The 17,399-nt window shown below is 48.2% G+C and overlaps 2 protein-coding genes across 12 annotated transcripts; one reads left to right on the top strand and one right to left on the bottom strand.

Annotated features, from left to right (window-relative positions):
• Positions 1-2,267: 2,267 nt before the first annotated feature.
• On the bottom strand, positions 2,268-4,034 carry LOC119277315 (UDP-glycosyltransferase 87A1-like). Its single transcript, XM_037558583.1, has 2 exons — positions 3,508-4,034; positions 2,268-3,336 (listed from the first exon to the last, which is right to left on the bottom strand). The coding sequence occupies exons 1-2, from the start codon at positions 4,010-4,012 to the stop codon at positions 2,441-2,443; spliced, it is 1,401 nt and encodes a 466-aa protein (XP_037414480.1). The 5' UTR covers positions 4,013-4,034; the 3' UTR covers positions 2,268-2,440.
• Positions 4,035-5,929: 1,895 nt separating this feature from the next.
• Positions 5,930-13,329, top strand: LOC119277313 (carboxyl-terminal-processing peptidase 2, chloroplastic-like). Of its 11 annotated transcripts, none has more exons than XM_037558573.1 (15): positions 5,933-6,610; positions 6,835-6,934; positions 7,289-7,371; positions 7,457-7,641; positions 7,767-7,833; positions 7,947-8,062; positions 8,167-8,242; positions 8,319-8,360; positions 8,672-8,794; positions 9,276-9,372; positions 9,467-9,689; positions 9,835-9,965; positions 10,410-10,597; positions 10,729-11,261; positions 12,733-13,329. In XM_037558573.1, exons 1-9 carry the CDS (start codon positions 6,381-6,383, stop codon positions 8,727-8,729), a joined length of 957 nt encoding a protein of 318 aa, XP_037414470.1. In that variant the 5' UTR covers positions 5,933-6,380; the 3' UTR covers positions 8,730-8,794; positions 9,276-9,372; positions 9,467-9,689; positions 9,835-9,965; positions 10,410-10,597; positions 10,729-11,261; positions 12,733-13,329. The 11 variants fall into 11 exon arrangements, with proteins under 11 accessions (XP_037414476.1, XP_037414470.1, XP_037414469.1 ...); XM_037558572.1 differs by having other exon boundaries at positions 8,672-9,372; positions 12,733-12,995; positions 13,063-13,329; XM_037558577.1 differs by adding an exon at positions 11,801-11,911 and having other exon boundaries at positions 8,672-9,372; positions 12,744-13,329.
• Positions 13,330-17,399: the final 4,070 nt, after the last annotated feature.

The raw sequence follows: 17,399 nt of genomic DNA, 5'->3' as shown, positions 1-17,399 counted from the left end.
TGGGAATGTTAGCGGCTTGCTTGGCCCCGACCAAGACTTGGATTTCACCCAGGAAATCAGCCGCACGCGAGTGGTCGGCCGGGCCGTAAACACAAACGATCGCCCAGGAAGCGAGAGAGATTCTATGCTTAATCGTGACAGAGATGAAAAATGATCCCACATCCCAGGTTACAACATCACAAACATCATAATTGCATCCCAAGAGTAGACCGCCTGAATGGCCAACGGAAGGGACCCAACCCCACACGAAGCGGTGGAGAGGATCATAGGCCGCAAGATCACGATACGAAAAGTCCGCTTTGATCATTTCTTGGAGAGCCACAACGTCCATCCTTTCGCGAGCGATATACTCCCTAAGTTGCGTGCGTCGACCCGAGTGCCCGCAACCCCAAATGTTCCAAAAGATGTAACGCATCAGATAATACGGTTGCGAAGGCGAACCCCTCTGGAGGTCACCGGTTTTGCCACACGCTTCTTAGCCTGGGCTCGGCTCGTCGACGGCGCTACGCCAACCTCCCTGGTTGCGATAGCTCCCTCCAATAGGACTAGCGTGGTAGGAATACCCGTAGTCACTGGATCATTAGAGACCGCCAGCGCCGTGGTATCGGCCTCCCTTGCCTTGGTCGCAGCAGCGGCCTCTGCCAAAGCCGCTTGGGCCTCTTCGCGAGCACGGATAAGGGTCACAAGCTCACCATGATCCGCTCCTAATTCGAAACCGCTGTCGTCTAAGATAGAAGCAAGCTGCGGATCTGTAAATGCGTTCAGAATCTTAAAGGAGGGGGGTGGGTTACCTGAAATCTCTAGATTCTTGTCCGCCAGTCGAAGCTGCGCACTCTCCAAGGAAGACAGGTCGCCCAGCGCCGCCTTGGCCCGAGCACTTGGAGCACGCTGAGGGACCAGAGATGCCTGAGAGCGCCGCGCCTTGGTCGCCGTGCCCGCAAAGCCCAGCGCAGCCTGAAGATCCACACACGCCGGCGCCAGAGGCAGACGGAGCGCCAGCGCAGCTTGCTTGACAGGAGGCTTCCGCCCGGCCGTCTTCTTAGGGGCACGCCCGGATCCCCCGGAGTTGCGACGGCTAGACAGCGGGGTGCGAATGGATGGCTCATTGAGCACCACACCCGAGTCCGAGCCGAGCAAACTGGGGGAGGCTGGGGCGACAGCCGCAGCAGTGCGACCAGCAACAGCGGCGCGACCAGCAGCAGACAGCGACACCGAGCCCACCAGATTGAAAGCCCCCACCAGAGCGCGGGACGGAGGCGGACTGCTCCCAGCCGTGTCCGAGATCGCCAGCGCCCCAGGCTCCGCGTTCTCCTTCCCCTCGTCGAGCGCAAGTTCATGGATACCAATTGATTCCAAGTCTCCGTGTCAATTGACGTGTCTGGCATGCTATCCTCAGGATCATCCTCACGGCCGGCCATGTCCACATCCATAGTGCGACCCTCGTTGCCAGTGTGTTGCCCGCCCTGGGCCCCTGGGTCTTGCTACTGCTGCCCAGCTGTCCCGCCGGTCCCCGGACCAGGCAGACCAGCGCTCTTGTTGCCCGGGTGAGAGGGTGTGTTGTTAGGACCAGGCGTCGTCGGCCCGTCTCCAGGGCGCTTTGGGAGCCTCTCCACCTCAACCCGAATGTCGTATCCCTCATGATTGAACCAAACTTGCACAAAACCATTCATCTTGTCAGGGGCTCTGCATCCAAACTTCATCCTCATCGGTCCCACCCGGATGAGGGATAGCTCATCCACCATGATAGGTCTACCCAACATCTTGAGCCCCTCCATCACACGGTCGACACGTCCGTGCTTCTTGGGGATGCCATGAAGGCGGAGCCACACCTCCGGCATGGAGAGGGGCACAATCGTCTCATGGATCGAGTCACGAACCAACACCGTAATGTCGTGGATGGAGAGGAAAAGCTTGCCACTTGTCTTGGCCATGTGCAACAGATCTGCAGAAGGGAACACCACCGCGAAGTCGTTGTCGCCAACCTGCGCGATCTGCCAGTCCCAGTCTCCAGTCTCCAGCCACCATGTGCTTCAGCTCCTGCTTGAGCGTACGCAGCGAAAGCCTCCCCGGCTCCGCTGACAGGATGGCACCATTGGCAACATTAAGGGCCTCGCCCTCCGCCATCTCAAGTTTTTCACTGGACTTCATATTCCAGAATCATAGTAGTTATATTATAGAATATACACTTTATAATTATGAATGTGAAAATATAATAATAATAATAATATTGACTCTAGGGCATATTTTCAACAGTCTCCCACTTACGCTAGATTCAGTAACCTAGTTGCGTGTTTTCTAAGTTCATACAAACAAGTCAAGTGCAGCAAAGCAAATAAGAATATCTGTCGGACATAATGAAGGCCTTGGTAGACGGCACACTATTTTGACCCGCAAACAGCTACTGTATTTTTCTGTCACTGACTGGACTAAACGAAGGATATCACGCAGAACTTTCAGCGACCTCCAATTTTCCGTCGACAAGATCCTCCAGGAAACCGCTGAGAGAACGCTGCGACGAGCCGCCTTCGAGGACCGCACCACGGGAAGCATCCCGCAGCTGGGCAGCCCTCCTCCTCATCTCCCGGCCGGCATCACTGTCCAAATCCATCAGCTTCCTCGCGGCATCAGAGACCGCGGCCCTGCTCACGATCCCATCCTCCCCCCTCTGCTGCCTCAGGTTGATGCCGGTCTTCCATTCGTCGGCGACCATCCGGGCATTCACCAGCTGATCCCACACAACAGGGAAGCCAATCACGGGCACTCCAGCGCACACGGCTTCGAGCACCGAGTTCCACCCGCAGTGGCTGAGGAAGCCGCCGACGGACGGGTGGCTCAGCACCTCCTGCTGGTCACACCACGGCACCGCCATCCCCTTGTCGCCGCACTTCTCCCGCAGGCCGGCGGTGGCCCTGTCCCGGGCCACCCAGAAGAACCTGACCGCGCTGTCGCGCAGCCCCACGGCGATCTCCTCGACCTGCTTGGGCGGCATGGCGACGAAGCTGCCGAACGAGACGTACAGCACCGAGTTCTCCGGCTGCGCGTCCAGCCAGCGCCGGTGCTCCTCGTCACGGGCGCTCTCCCCTTTGTCCGGCGCACGTAGGATTGAAGGGCCGATTGGATAGATTGGGGAGCGAAGTGACTCTGCTATTGTGTTCATGGAACTGGGCTCGAGCTCGTGGAAGGAGGTGAAGAGGACGCACTGCGCTTTACGTACGTTGGCGAACGCCTCTGCTACTATTTTCATTGGCCGCTCCCAGGCTCTGAAGATCTTGAGATCAGACAATCTTACTGATGACAGGCCCGGGACGTATTGCTCCATGGACTTGCAGCTTAATTCTGCAGAGCATACACATAGAACGCTTCAGTTGTCTACGATCTACTGAAGAACCAAACTGAAGCGTGTCCTAAAGAATTCAAAGTATTCTATGAAGAAACAGAGACAATTTTGTTGAGTAAATTACTCGTGTTTTTCCTAATGTTGAAGCATGGTCAAATTAGCTAGTATACCTTCTTCGCTGGCACCTTCATCCACCGGCGGCCACACGTCCAAATGGCAGAGCGCCAGGAAGAACGTGGCCGGCTGGGTCCACAGCGAGCACACCGGTATCCCGCGCCGCGCGCCGGCCGCGACCGCCCACTGCAGGCATGTGTCGGCCACGATAGCTTCTGGCCTCCGCCCCAGCTCCAGCACCAGCCGGTCGAGCAGCTGCTCGACGGGCTCCGCCAAATTGCAGCTTACTGCCTCGATGAAGCCGGCGTGGTCGGCCCCACGGCCGTGCTCTGAGGGGATGACGTTGGGGACGGTGACGAGGCGGACGCACTCCGGCAGCGTGGTGGACACTCCGGCGGAGGCCAGCAGCCCGTGCCACTCCTCCGTGACGACGACGGTGACGGTGAGGGCGCCGTCGGCGCCGACGAGCAGGCGGCACACGGCAAGCATGGGGTTGATGTGGCCGCGGCCCGGGTACGGCAAAGCGACCATGTGCCGAGCCGCCGTTGCGGACGTGGCCATTGCTTGATTCTGTGCGGACCGCGGTGAAAGATCGGTGGAGTACTCTTATGTAACGCGGTGATGATCGAGACGTTGTCATACTTTTTGGGATTTCTAGGTGACCTCTTTACTTTCCGGTTGTCGTATAGGCAGCAAGCAAGTCCATGGAACACGTTGCTATGCCGGCGGCGGCATACAACAATTCAGTACCAGACCAGTTCCGTGAGATTTTTTTTATTTTCGTTTACATTTCTCTCCTAAATCTATCTATCTAGACGTGAATTAGCAGATCGAAAAAAAGAAAAATGCAGCTGTCTGATTCCCATGGACAAATCCAACAGAAGAATCAAGCCCGTATCTGCATGAGTGGAATTGTATAGTGTTGCAAATGATAACATCATTGCTGACATCACGACATCAGTAATCATCTACACACTATGGTCCCTAGTTTTAAAAAGCTCACATTCAGATGAGATTTTCAATTGGAATTGAGTCACCAGATTTTGACCGGGTCAACAATTTTTTAGAGATGTTTTATTCAATTCTTTTATACTATAGACTATGATTTCTATTTTTTAAGGTCTCACAACTAATTAAGGTCTTCATTTAGAATTGGGCAACCAAATTTTGATGGGGCCAACAATTTCTCTCGGAGTTTTCTTATTCAATTCTTTTAATTCACTATGTTTCCTCATTCTGAAGCTCTTTCATTCAATTGAGGTATACAATTTTGGATTTGTTACGATTTTGATTGGGTCAATGATTTTTCAAATCAACCAGCAACAACCGGCCTATAAAACACATCAATCCGGTGCACCCTCCCACCACTTAGAAAAAATAATCATCATCATCATGTGATACTGCCGCATCAATATAGTACATGGACGCAGAGATTTTTTCACATAATATACATTGATTAGCAGATAATACAGAACCACACCACGAAAGGCCCATCAAATCATCACATTTTATAAATAAAAATAAAACACACTTCATCATCTCCTCACCTGCCAAACTAAATATGCCATCAATTCCAAAAATATAAGGGGTATTAGTTTTTTGGAAAGTCATTTTTTTCTTAACTTTGACCAAGTTCAAAGCGAAAATTATCAACATTCACAATATTAAACAAAAAAACAAAAATTCATTTCATGATGAATCTAATCATACCGATTTGATATTATGAATTTTGATACATTTATGTACAAATTTGATCAAACTTACAAGGTTTGACTTTTCAAAAATAATAAAACACATTATATTTTGAAACAGAGTAAGTATTTTTTTTAAGAAACCCAATAACACCAACGGCAGAGCGCCCAACCCTTCTAGTCTTTTTCTATTCCGGCTGTTTGGCTAAGCTAAATTGGAATTTAGACTTGTAAGAACAGTAATTTAGGTGACTGTGTTGCATATAATTAACTTGTATAAGGTAGATAAAGATTAAAAATCACTATATAGAAAATTCAAAGTTACAAATAAAGGGTATTTTCATAAGTACCCCACTAGTTCACAAACTTTTAAATAGTATTGTTTTTGTTAAAGTTTGTAGTCTGGTTTACATCCAGAAACAAGAATAGAAGCTCCTCTCCCGGCTCCTCAGCGATTTGGCGTTCCTGGCCGTTGGATCTGGCTGCTTGAAGAGTTTTGGGCCGTCTGATCGAGATCTGGAGAAGCCTGGGTCGTCGGATCTGGAGCTGGCACTGCTGGAATGAATAGTAATGGCAGCAAAATGTAAATATCATGCCCCCACCGGGGTATTTTGGTCATTTCACTCGGGTATAAAAGGGCCGGCTCCAGTGGAGGAAACCCTAGACGGCTCCCTTCCCCCTGCCGCGCGCCTCCTCTCCCCCTCTCTCTCGTTTCCCTCCCTCCCGCGCGCCTCCTCTCCTCCCGCCTCGCCGCCGCCTCCTCTCCCCTCCCGCGCCCGCCTCCCTGCCCTGCCGCCGGCGCCGCCGCTCGCCCGGGCACCCATCCCCGGCCTCACGCCGCGAGATGGGGGCCGCGCGCGACGAGGCCGGCCTAGCCGCCGCCTCCTCCTCGCACACGCGCCCCCGTCCCTCGTCCTCCCGCATCCCAGCCCCCGCTCGCCCCCGACCTCTCCCTCCCTCGCACCTCGCCGGCCCGCCCACGTCGCCGCCGCCGATGCCCCTCGGATCCCACCACGGTGGACCTTCTCCTCGTCTCCCTCGCTCCCGTCCCCCCTCTCCTTCCCTCGGAGCCCCAGCAGAGGGAGGACGAGGAGCACAACGACGACGATGGCGGGGAACAGCAGTAGGCAGCAGCAGGTCGCGAGCGACGAGCAACAGCGGAGGGAGGACGAGGAGCACGACGGCGGCGGTGGCAGAGAGTGGTGTACGGCGCCGCCAGGGCCGTGCTGGAGTGGCTGATGCGTCGGCCGCATCCGCCGAGGAGCCGGCTGCTAGCCCTGGCCCGTTTCCTCCTCCCTCGGGATTTGATCCAGACAGGTCCACCGGGCCCTCCGGGGTTCCACGGTTGCACGGGCCAGCTCGGCTGCGACGGACGCTGCTGCCGCCGGCCTCGGCCGCCGCGCGACCGTGTGGATGGCGCTCGCCGTGTCCCTATCCGCGCCCGCCTACTACACGGCGCCGCCCCCATGTAACTAATCCAGCGCTTCAAACCTTCGGTTCAGGCTGTCATGCGCTTCGATTCTACTCCCTCCGTTCCGAATTACTTGTCTCGGATTTGTCTAGATACAGATGTATCTAGACTCATTTTAATGCTAGATACATCCGTATCTAGACAAATCTAAGTCAAGTAATTTGGAACGGAGGGAGTACTAGCTGACTCGTGTTTCACTCTCCCATGGTTTTGGCCCCAAGCAGTGTCGGCGCTCACGGAGAACCTGCTGTTCCTGGAGGCGTGGCATGTGGTCGACCACGGCTACTATTACAAGTCCTTCAACGGGCAGAGCTGGTTCAGGTACCGCGAGCGCTCCCTCCGCAACAACCCCATGAACACACGGCATGAGACATGTATGGCTGTCACTGTGTGAAGTCTCCTTGCTATCCACTTAGAACACTGTCTCCCTAGCAAAAATAAGGACCTTCACTTCAGCAAGTCGTCACATGTCATTTCACTTTTTTACAAAGTAGAACCAAATTCGACCATTCAATCAGATACACCTATTTTATGCTACCTCTCCGCGGTTGAAACTGAATTTCTTTTATAAACACAATGAACCACTTAAAGAGACAGTTGGTTTGTACGTATATGAGAGATGGTGCGTTTCTTACGCTATGTGGTTGAATTTGCTCACCCCGGACTGTATTTCAGATGCGGCGATTAAGAAGATGCTTGCAACATTGGATGATCCGTTCACTCGGTTACTGGAACCCGAGAAATTCAAAAGTTCGCGGGTATGATGCTCACACAAACTCCGGTTACTGCTCAGTTAACATAGTATGAACTACTTTCTGATGCATGCCGTTGCCTTTTCTGAAGTAAGTCTGGCACGCAAGGTGCCCTCATGGGTGTAGGTTTATCCATCGGCTATCCATTGGCGCCTAATGGATCAACTACAAGGCTATCTGTAATGTCAGCTGCCCCACGGGGTCCTGCAGAAAAGGCGGGCATCGTGTCTGGAGACGTTATTTTGGCAATTGACGATGCAAGTGAGCAAGACATCTGTAAGACCTGGCTATTACCAATAAATTATTGTCAAATGCAGTGTTAGTGTAAGGTGCTTGTCTGTACTTCAGTGTTGCATTCCTAATATTTTAGTGGTTAACAATCGTGAGCCAATTCTTGCTAGGGGTCCTGAGAAGCTCAGTAGATTTGACTATTCTCAGTGGAGCTGATACCAGACATTTTGTTTTGAAGTAAACTCCTGCACACCATTCTTCTTTAGTTCCTTCAGAAGAAATGATTCAGTTCTTTTACTGAAGACTAAAGAGTGGTTGTTGCTCATTCATCTTAATTTAATATATGCCAGGAGAGAAAGATATACTTTAAACCCGGTAATGTCAAGGATGTGTGAGATTCCAGGTTCAGAGGACAGCTCAGAGATCGGTTACATCAAATTAACAACATTTAACCAAAATGCTGCAGGTTTGGGCTGGCTCTGGCTCTACATTGTACTTTATTTCTGAAGCATTTATCATTTTTTAGATGTCAAGCTCTACTGACCATTCCACTTAATTATCCTATTCCAGGATCCGTGAAGGAAGCCATTAAGAAATTAAGGGAGAACAATGTAAAGGCCTTCGTGTTGGATCTGCGGAATAACAGGTTTTTTACCTGCAGAATTTGGAGTGCCTTTTCACCTAATTCTTTTGAAATTTTGACATGGTTGTGTTTGATGCAGCGGTGGCCTTTTTCCTGAAGGGATTGAGATTGCGAAGATTTGGTAAGCTGTTACATCATCATATTTCAGCACATGAGTTTTGGTCCATGTCTACATATGTGTTGATGTACTACTTAAGTAGTTTGTTAATTTCATTTTAAAATGGACTGTTTAAACTAAATAACAGACTGGTTGAAATCTGAAACATCCCCTTGGGAAATTCTAGCAGCTCGATACCTTTTACCCTTTTGACTTGTATCAGTTAGACTCGTGAAAACTGGGAGCTTATTTGATAATCTTTATGCCTAAGTTGTTCTCATAATATGTGGTAATTCTGAGATGAAAACTACTATATTGATTCTTGCTGCTGGAAGGAGGGACATTGTTTTTAGCTTTAGACGATTCAATTATTCAAGTGGATATAAGATGTAGAAAAACAATATTAAAGGATGTCAGCTGATTCTTTTCCAAGCAAGGACGATACGTTCTTCGTAAAGGTAATTTTCTTCATATGGACCGTAGTAGCACATATCTTATTAAATGTCTCTGCCATCAGTGTGATTGATTTCCCTTTGATGAGGTGCATCGTGCTCATTGATGAGTAGATTCCGCCAAATGTTTTTTTTGATGCAATTGCTATTGGAGGATATCATTTCTTCTTTTATCACATCATGTCTGCACATTTGGGACTTCAGCACACTGTTAAAAATGGAGTTGACTGTGTTCCAAGGTGCTAACCAGACCAACAATATTTTTGTAGGCATATACAAATAGAAAGAATATATGATCTGACCTCATTTCTTAATCCTACAGTATCTTGCTGCATTAGCGTACAAGCTGTTACATACGAATATGGATTGACTGATAGTTTTGGGATAAATGGGACAAACATAGGGTTGCAGATTGTAAATCCGAGTTTTTTTTCGCAAATCAATTTGACACCAATCCTTAGAAAAATATATTATTTCTCTTGCATAGATTGCTTCATGAGAGGCAAAGATAGGAAGAGAGATTCCAAAGGGAGCAAAGGCGGGAACATGAGCGCATGAAGTTCTTGCAGAAGCAATCTAGACGAGTTAGTCTTTTTAGTTCCTTTGAAATAAACTATAACCCAGACATAGTACTGTAGTATATGTCTGTTTAGCATTAAGATGTCTACATATTTGCAGGCAGAGAAACAAAGACAAAAGGAGGAATTCAGAAAAGAGAAAGAGATGACGAGGCAGAAGGCTGCTAATGAAAGGGCCACATCACGAAGAATTGCACGGGAGTATATGGAGCTTGTGGAAGATGAGCGCTTGGAGCTAATGGAATTGGCTGCGCAAAGCAAAGGGTTACCCTCAATGCTTTGTCTTGATAGTGACACATTGCAGCAGGTGGAGTCATTCCGAGGTATGCATATTAAGTTTAATTCTATCTTCTTAATACTACACGCCACCGAAGGTCACTTCTAATGTATTTGTAGGAGAGGCACTACCTCCTGACCATCCCAAAGTATTTGCAATGTTTGACTATTCTGCAAACATTTCTTTTGCAGTGTGCATGTGTTGCGAGCAGTGATCAGCATAGCTGATTCATCACTGCTGGTCCTTTTGGTGCGACTATGGCTGGACTATTGATCTTCATGATGAAGAAATGGCCATAGCCATGGGGATCTTCCTGTTGCAGGTAGTTTCGAAAACACTATTGTCAAATATAGTGGAAATTTTTGTGAATAGAGCCGAGAAACATTGGAATATATTAGGTGGCCAAGGCGCCAAGCATGGTTCTTAATTTGAGGAGTTGATTATCTTCTTTTTTTAGTACTATTTTTCGACTGCGCTTCTAATATAATTTGTCTTTGTTTACTGTCTACATTACAAGCTATGTTTTAGATGCTCGCAATGTGAATGATGTTGATTTATTATTTTGGTTTTAGATTTTGAAATATTTGATTTTTAGCCTTTTAATACTTTGAGCTCTGGAATAGTTATGGTGTGAATAATGTGATGACCGGGATCAAAGAGTTTTAGGGTGTTTCTGCTCTGTTTTATGGTGTGAATAATTCATAATGTGATGACCGGGATCAAAGAGCTAAGTGACAGTTTGACTGATATCGGCGTGATGGTTAAGGTCGAGGCTGCCACGTATTGTACCACTGTCGCGCCCAACATCGAGGAGTGCGGCAGCACCGTGGCCAGGGCCATCGCGTCCGGTGCCAAGAACGTGGCCAAGGGGATCCTATGGTACGGGGTGGTAACCGTGGACAGGCTCCACTTGGCGAACGAGGTCAGCCCGGAGATGCTCGGGCATATCAAAATGTAGTGCTTTCTTTCTCAATTTTCACATCAAATGTGTTCCTAATTTGCAGTCAAGCAAACTTATTCAATAGGTATTTGTGATGCATAAATTAGTAGATGATTTTGGGTTAATCCTGGTTGTGGTGGTGCAGGCTTCATGTGCGTATATGTGACTATTTGCTTATGATGAACTTGAGGACAGTCGTTAAGGTATTCATGGTGGAGGGAAAGGTTGATGTTGGTCTTGGTCCTATTTGTAAGTTTCTCACACTACTCTTTTTATTAACGCATGATTCCTTACGAAATGGTAACACTATCTCTATTATAAACTGAACACTAATGAGAAAAAGGGCAGCCCAGTGCATGTAGCTCCCGCTTGCGCAGGGTCTGGGAAAGGGTCCGACCACTTTGGGTCTATTGTACGCAGCCTTTCCCTATATTTCTGTAAGAGGCTGTTTCCAGGACTTGAACCCGTGACCTCATGGTCACAAGGCAGCAGCTTTACCACTGCGCCAAGGCTCCCCTTCAAACTGAACACTAATGAGAATTGTACTTAATACTTCTGTGAGGACCACTTTTCTCAGCAGTTTCCTTATAATGTTTTCCTTCATTTCCAATGGACTGGTGAGATGCAACCTGCTTGGAATTCAAGGAAGAAGGGCATTTCGAACGAAGAAATCAGATGGTTAGAACACTGTTTATTTCCCTTTGCCCTTTGCATAGTAGCGAGTACTCTGTAGTTTACCCATTTCAAAAATACTTATTCAAATCCATGGAAAATGTCCTATTCATGCACTGCTGATTGTAGCTGTAAGATGCTAAGATAGGAACGACGATGTAGGTTTATCCCTCCCATCAGATTTGTTCCTACAACCGAATCTCCATGATGCTATACTGCTTCTCTCTAATTGTTCCTACAACTGAATCATCCATCTAATTATTGCATCTAAGTATAACTGTCTTTGCCAGTTGCATAATGCCCATCATATGGAATAATGGTCTGATGTTTGTATTAGAATGGCTTGGCTATGTTTTATCTTTTTTGGGATCATCTTTTGTACCAGTACCATGCAGAATCATTTAATTAAGGCTCTTGGCGTTTTTAATAATTATAGCTACTTCTCTATTTCTGCCCATAATGCATTACACCGCAACTGTGGATTTTATTTCTTGGTTCCAAGTTCTGAATACGCATCAATCCAGCATCTATTCTTGACCCTGTAGATGAATTTATCCCTGGATGTTTATGCCCGGAAGGAGGAGGCATACCAATGATAGTTTGAATCAAACTAATAGAATACGCCACCATCGATTATGGTGTCGAGCGACTAAAATGTAATGAACTGGTAGTGCGACTGTTGACCTCCTTGAAACTAATCACGTTCTTCGCTCTTGAACTCATGCAGTAGACAAGCAACTCTTCTTTTATAACTGCAGACAAGTATGACTCCATACCCTTAAATTGCATGCACTATTCTCAGGGTCGTTGAATACATAATGTAACCCCACATAAATGGTTAGGACTAGCTAAATTTTATTTATCTTCGATTCCCTACCAAAATATTCCTACTGCATATGTTAGGAAGGATCTATAAGAGTTGCTGCTATGTATATGTTGTTGAAACCTCCAATGTAGTTAATCTCCGGCATCTTTCTTTGTTCAAGCCCTTGAGAGAATGCTTTTAAATTTATGAACTGAATATAGTTCAAGATTTAGTGAAAATGCACAGTGATCTTTACAACTTATCTATTTCTTTTTTCTGTGAGACTTCTTCGAAGATAATAATTTGGCAAAAAATAATGTTCAGTAGTCATGTTCCCCTTTTAATCACTGTACTTTAGTAATCTTGATATTTACAAACTCTTTGAAACCTGACACCACTCATGTAATTGGCCATTATTTTTTTGTCTTAAAGTCCCATGTCTTATCGCTAATTGCAGCATTGTTTTCACCATAGGAGAAATCAGTCTGCCAATATTATTTTCCTACTATTTGATATACACATGTTTACATAAACTGTACCAGTTGCATGGATGTACCAATTGTTATCCAGCAAGCTTTGAAAGTTAACATAAAGAATCTGCACCCTAGGATAATTGCAAGGAAGGTGTGACCAAAACCACATCTACCTTTTCTAATGTTGTTATCCTACTAGGTGCTCCGCAGGACACGCACAGCCGCCGCCACACCACACCGCAGAGACAGACGAGGATGTGATGCTGCTCCTTCTTTGGTGTATGCGTCGGCGTGGCTTGTGGTAGTGAGGCATATCCTCGTGGGTAATGCTATTTGAAGACCATTCAAGTGATTTAAAAGAGAAGATGTCCAGAATGTAACGAGGTTGAAGATGACGATCAAAAGATTGACGTATTAAGCGACTGTCAAGATGCCAATAATGCTTGCCCCCTGCCATTATTAGTAATACCCTTGCTCTTCTTTATGAAATCTTTCCTATTATATATTGATGCATCAACTATCATTGTAGATCGTGAGATCCCTATTTACATGGATGACTCAGCGGGTGGCCTGTACAGAGTTGCGTGGCAGGCATATGTTCCCAGCCAGCTTATCAATTGTAGGCTTAGAATGATTTGCTTGGTCCCAAGTGTTGTTCATCGACGATTACTTTGTATGTCCATGGTGATTCTGAATTTAGAGGACACGTATGTTTTGGTAGGAAGTGTATTGTTCTTATGTTTTTTCCTGGTGTATACTGACTCGTGCAGATTATGAAATCCCTATTTAATGGATCGCTCGGTGTTGTCCTGTATGAATGCATATGCTAAATCTGGATTCCTACTAATTACCTGCTTGACCAAAATGTTGGGACCGGCACCCTTGCGTCAAGACGCGATCCTGATCTAGTGTGAATTAAATCAAGAACAATCTCCCCAACGAAAAGAATCAAGAATAATGTGCAGAATAAAAACTAGAAAAGGTAATATAAAGTTTTTTTGTTCAATATCATGCAGCGAGTACAGTAACTAATGACTATTGCCAACCGAGCAAGTCTAAGATTATAAATTAGCTAATTGCTCATGTGTTAACACAGCGGCATACATATTCAAGTGGTTCAACACAATCAGGTCCCATATATATTTTACACCCACCATATTCTAATTCTGGAAATGATTTGATTTGATTTGATTGCACCACCAACTCTGACAAGACTTTATTGCAATTACCTTACACCTACCAACGGAGGCGTTGTAAAAGATTTGATTTGATCTGATCGGGTTAATGCAGTACGTGGGGATTGAAGGCTTCGCAAGCGGCTGTACGATCACCAACCTAGTAGTAAAGATCTGTCAGTTCAATTGTATAGGAAAATAAGTTCACATAAGTTATACAAACGCAACCTAAAGTATGCTTCAGCTACTGGTCGTTGATGACGTTGAAAGAATAAAAAAAATCCATGTACAAAAACAGTATTCAAATGCACGCAAGACACTGTAAGAGGATTATACATACTGTTCATTGTGATACTTCTATCACGGCGTATCACACATGAGCCAGAACGATGTTACGACATTAACAATACATACACTACTTGGAAAAGGCTTACAAATGGGTTCAGATTAATGGTGAGGGAGGATAGAAACCCGTCATTGCTATTTTGAAAAAATAGCAGTGACCGATAAAAAAATGTCACCCGCCACTGCTATGCATACAGTAGTGACGGGCACAAATAACTAACCGTCACTTGTAAAAACTTTTACAAATTTATCCCTGGGATAAAATCAGCAGTGTCGGCCGATAAATTGATGCACGCCACGGGTTTATCATGCACCATTGGCGGGCGAAAAGCATGACCGTCAAAACAATATTTCGGTGACACGCGCCAATTTCTCTCAAAATTTAAGTAAGCAGTGGCGGGTATGCTAGAGCGCCCGACACAGATATAGTAAGTCAGAAAAAGTTTAGAAAACATATTTACTAAAGAAAAAAAGACATTTTACTACCCTGAAAAAAGTTGGAGGGTGATTGCCGATAGCAGGACCCATCCTCTCTCGCTCCCCGAGTCGCTCCCGCGAGCGACTCCGGGAGCCAACCCTAGCACCACCCCCTCCCCCCTCGCCCCGGCTTCCCCCCCGGCCGTTGGTGGCGTCGCCGGGAAAAGGACGCGCGGTGTAGGCGGCGGCGGGGCGCCTTCTTCCCGCGCCTGGAGTCTTGCGTCGCGGGGGCGCGGTCCTCCTCTGCGGCGGCGGCGGTCGCCGGCTCTCCCTCGTGCTCGGCCCCTTCCCCTCGGCGTCCTGGCGTCCCAGCGTTGCCTCCCGCCCTCCCCCCATGGCGGATCCGGGGTGGGTGTGCGGGGATCTTGCTGGCGACGGATCTGGGTGCCTCTGCCCAGATCCGGGAGGTGGCGGCGGCGGAGGCCCTTGGGGGTGGCCGACGGCCAGGATCAGGTGGTGGCGTGGCGGCTGGCAGCTCAGCTGCTCCGTGTGTGGGGCGGGGTGCTGGCCGGCTCTGGCCAGGGCGCGGCGGCGCGTGTGTGGTGGAGGTGGCGGCGCAGGTGTGGTGGTGGGTGAGGCGGCGCAGGTGGGGCGACCGGTGCGCTGGCCGATCTGGTGGCTGCGTGCCCGGCGGACTCAACGCCTGGAGTCCGGCGGGCAGCGCAGGATGGGCAGTGGCCTGGTGTGGCGGCTGCTCTGTGACGCCCCCGATTTGACCGTACACTAATCATGCACGCAAATGTGTACGATCAAGATCAAGGACTCACGGGAAGATATCACAACACAACTCTACAAATAAAATAAGTCATGCAAGCATCATATTACAAGCCAGGGGCCTCGAAGGCTCGAATACAAGAGCTCGATCATAGACGAGTCAGCGGAAGCAACAATATCTGAGTACAGACATAAGTTAAACAAGTTTGCCTTAAGAAGGCTAGCACAAACTGGGATACAGATCGAAAGAGGCGCAGGCCTCCTGCCTGGGATCCTCCCAACTACTCCTGGTCATCGTCAGCGGGCTGCACGTAGTAGTAGGCACCTCCAGAGTAGAAGTCGTCATCGACGGTGGCGTCTGGCTCCTGGACTCCAGCATCTGGTTTGCAACAACCAGAAAGAAAGGAAAGGGGGAAAAAGGGGGGAGAAAGCAACCGTGAGTACTCATCCAAAGTACTCGCAAGCAAGGAACTACACTACATATGCATGGGTATATGTGTAAAGGGCCATATCAGTGGACTGAACTGCAGAATGCCAGAATAAGAGGGGGGTAGCTAGTCTTATCGAAGACTACGCTTCTGGCAGCCTCTGTCTTGTAGCATGTAGAAGAGAGTAGACTGAGGTCCTCCAAGTAGCATCTCCAAGTAGCATCTACAGTAGTATCGCATAGCATAAACCTACCCGGCGATCCTCTCCTCGTCGCCCTGTAGAAAAGCGATCACCGGGTTGTATCTGGCACTTGGAAGGGTGTGTTTTATTAAGTATCCAGTTCTAGTTGTCATAAGGTCAAGGTACAACTCCAAGTCATCCTGTTACCGAAGATCACGGCTATTCGAATAGATTAACTTCCCTGCAGGGGTGCACAACATAGCCCAACACGCTTGATCCCATTTGGCCGAACACACTTTTCTGGGTCATGCCCGGCCGCGGAAGATCAACACGTCGCAGCCCCACCTAGGCACAACAGAGAGGTCAGCACGCCGGTCTAAACCTAAGCGCGCAGGGGTCTGGGCCCATCGCCCTGAGCACACCTGCACGTTGCGAACGCGGCCGGAAGCAGACCTAGCCTAGTGGCGTTCCAGTCCAATCCGGCGCGCGCCACTCAGTCGCTGACGTCACGAAGGCTTCGGCTGATACCACGACGCCGGGATACCCATAACTACTCCCGCGTAGATGGTTAGTGCGTATAGGCCAGTAGCCAGACTCAGATCAAATACCAAGATCTCGTTAAGCGTGTTAAGTATCCGCGAATGCCGAACAAGGCCAGGCCCACCTGTCTTCTAGGTGGTCTCAACCTGCCCTGTCGCTCCGCCACAAAGTAACAGTCGGGGGCCGTCGGGAACTCAGGCCCACCACTACCTGGATGGAGCCACCTGCCCCTTCGGCCCCCATCTCCAAACAGTATCACCAGTAATGTAACAGTGTAAAGTATATAGTATATGCCCGTGATCACCTCCCGAAGTGATCACAGCCCAGTAGTATAGCATGGCAGACGGACAAGAGTGTAGGGCCACTGATGGAACACTAGCATCCTATACTAAGCATTTAGGATTGCGGGTAAGGTATCAATGACTGTAGCAGCAATGACATGCTATGCATCAGAATAGGATTAACGGAGAGCAGTAACATGCTACACTACTCTAATGCAAGCAGTATAGAGAAGAGTAGGCGATATCTGGTGATCAAAGGGGGGGCTTGCCTGGTTGCTCTGGCAAGAGAGAGGGGTCGTCAACTCCGTAGTCGAACTGGGGCATCCGCATCGTCACGGGGTCTACCGAAGAGAAGAGGGGGGAGAAACAGTAAATACATAGCAAGCAAGTGCATAACAGGATAACAGGCAGAGCTAGACGTGTTCTAACGCGGTATGAGGTGATACCGGTGAAGGGGGAAACATCCGGGAAAATATCCCCGAGGTTTTGTGTTTTCGGGCAGAGGAGCCGGAGGGGGAAAGTTGCGGGTTCGATAGGTTAGGGGTGTGTGGCGGACGAACGGACTGCATATCCGGATTCGTCTCGTCGTTCTGAGCAACTTTCATGTTGAAAATATTTTAATCCGAGTTACGGATTAAAAGATATGATTTTTTAAAGATTTTATTAATTTCTGGAATTTAATCAATTAATTATTTAATTCGAAAAATGGAATTATGACGTCAGCA

Source organism: Triticum dicoccoides, chromosome 3B (assembly GCF_002162155.2).
Source record: "Triticum dicoccoides isolate Atlit2015 ecotype Zavitan chromosome 3B, WEW_v2.0, whole genome shotgun sequence".
In the NCBI taxonomy this organism is placed as follows: Eukaryota; Viridiplantae; Streptophyta; class Magnoliopsida; order Poales; family Poaceae; genus Triticum; species Triticum dicoccoides.
This window is presented reverse-complemented; position numbering and strand designations above follow the sequence as displayed.

What these genes read in the sequence shown, in the direction of transcription:
- LOC119277313 (XM_037558573.1), top strand. Translation starts at nt 6,381, where the DNA reads ATGCGTCGGCCGCATCCGCCGAGGAGCCGGCTGCTAGCCCTGGCCCGT. An exon ending in AGAAATTCAAAAGTTCGCGG is followed by an intron (nt 7,372 to 7,456) that starts GTATGATGCTCA and finishes CCTTTTCTGAAG; the next exon opens with TAAGTCTGGCACGCAAGGTG. An exon ending in TGCAAGTGAGCAAGACATCT is followed by an intron (nt 7,642 to 7,766) that starts GTAAGACCTGGC and finishes AATTCTTGCTAG; the next exon opens with GGGTCCTGAGAAGCTCAGTA.
- LOC119277315 (XM_037558583.1), bottom strand. Translation starts at nt 4,012, where the DNA reads ATGGCCACGTCCGCAACGGCGGCTCGGCACATGGTCGCTTTGCCGTAC. An exon ending in TGAAGGTGCCAGCGAAGAAG is followed by an intron (nt 3,337 to 3,507) that starts GTATACTAGCTA and finishes TATGCTCTGCAG; the next exon opens with AATTAAGCTGCAAGTCCATG.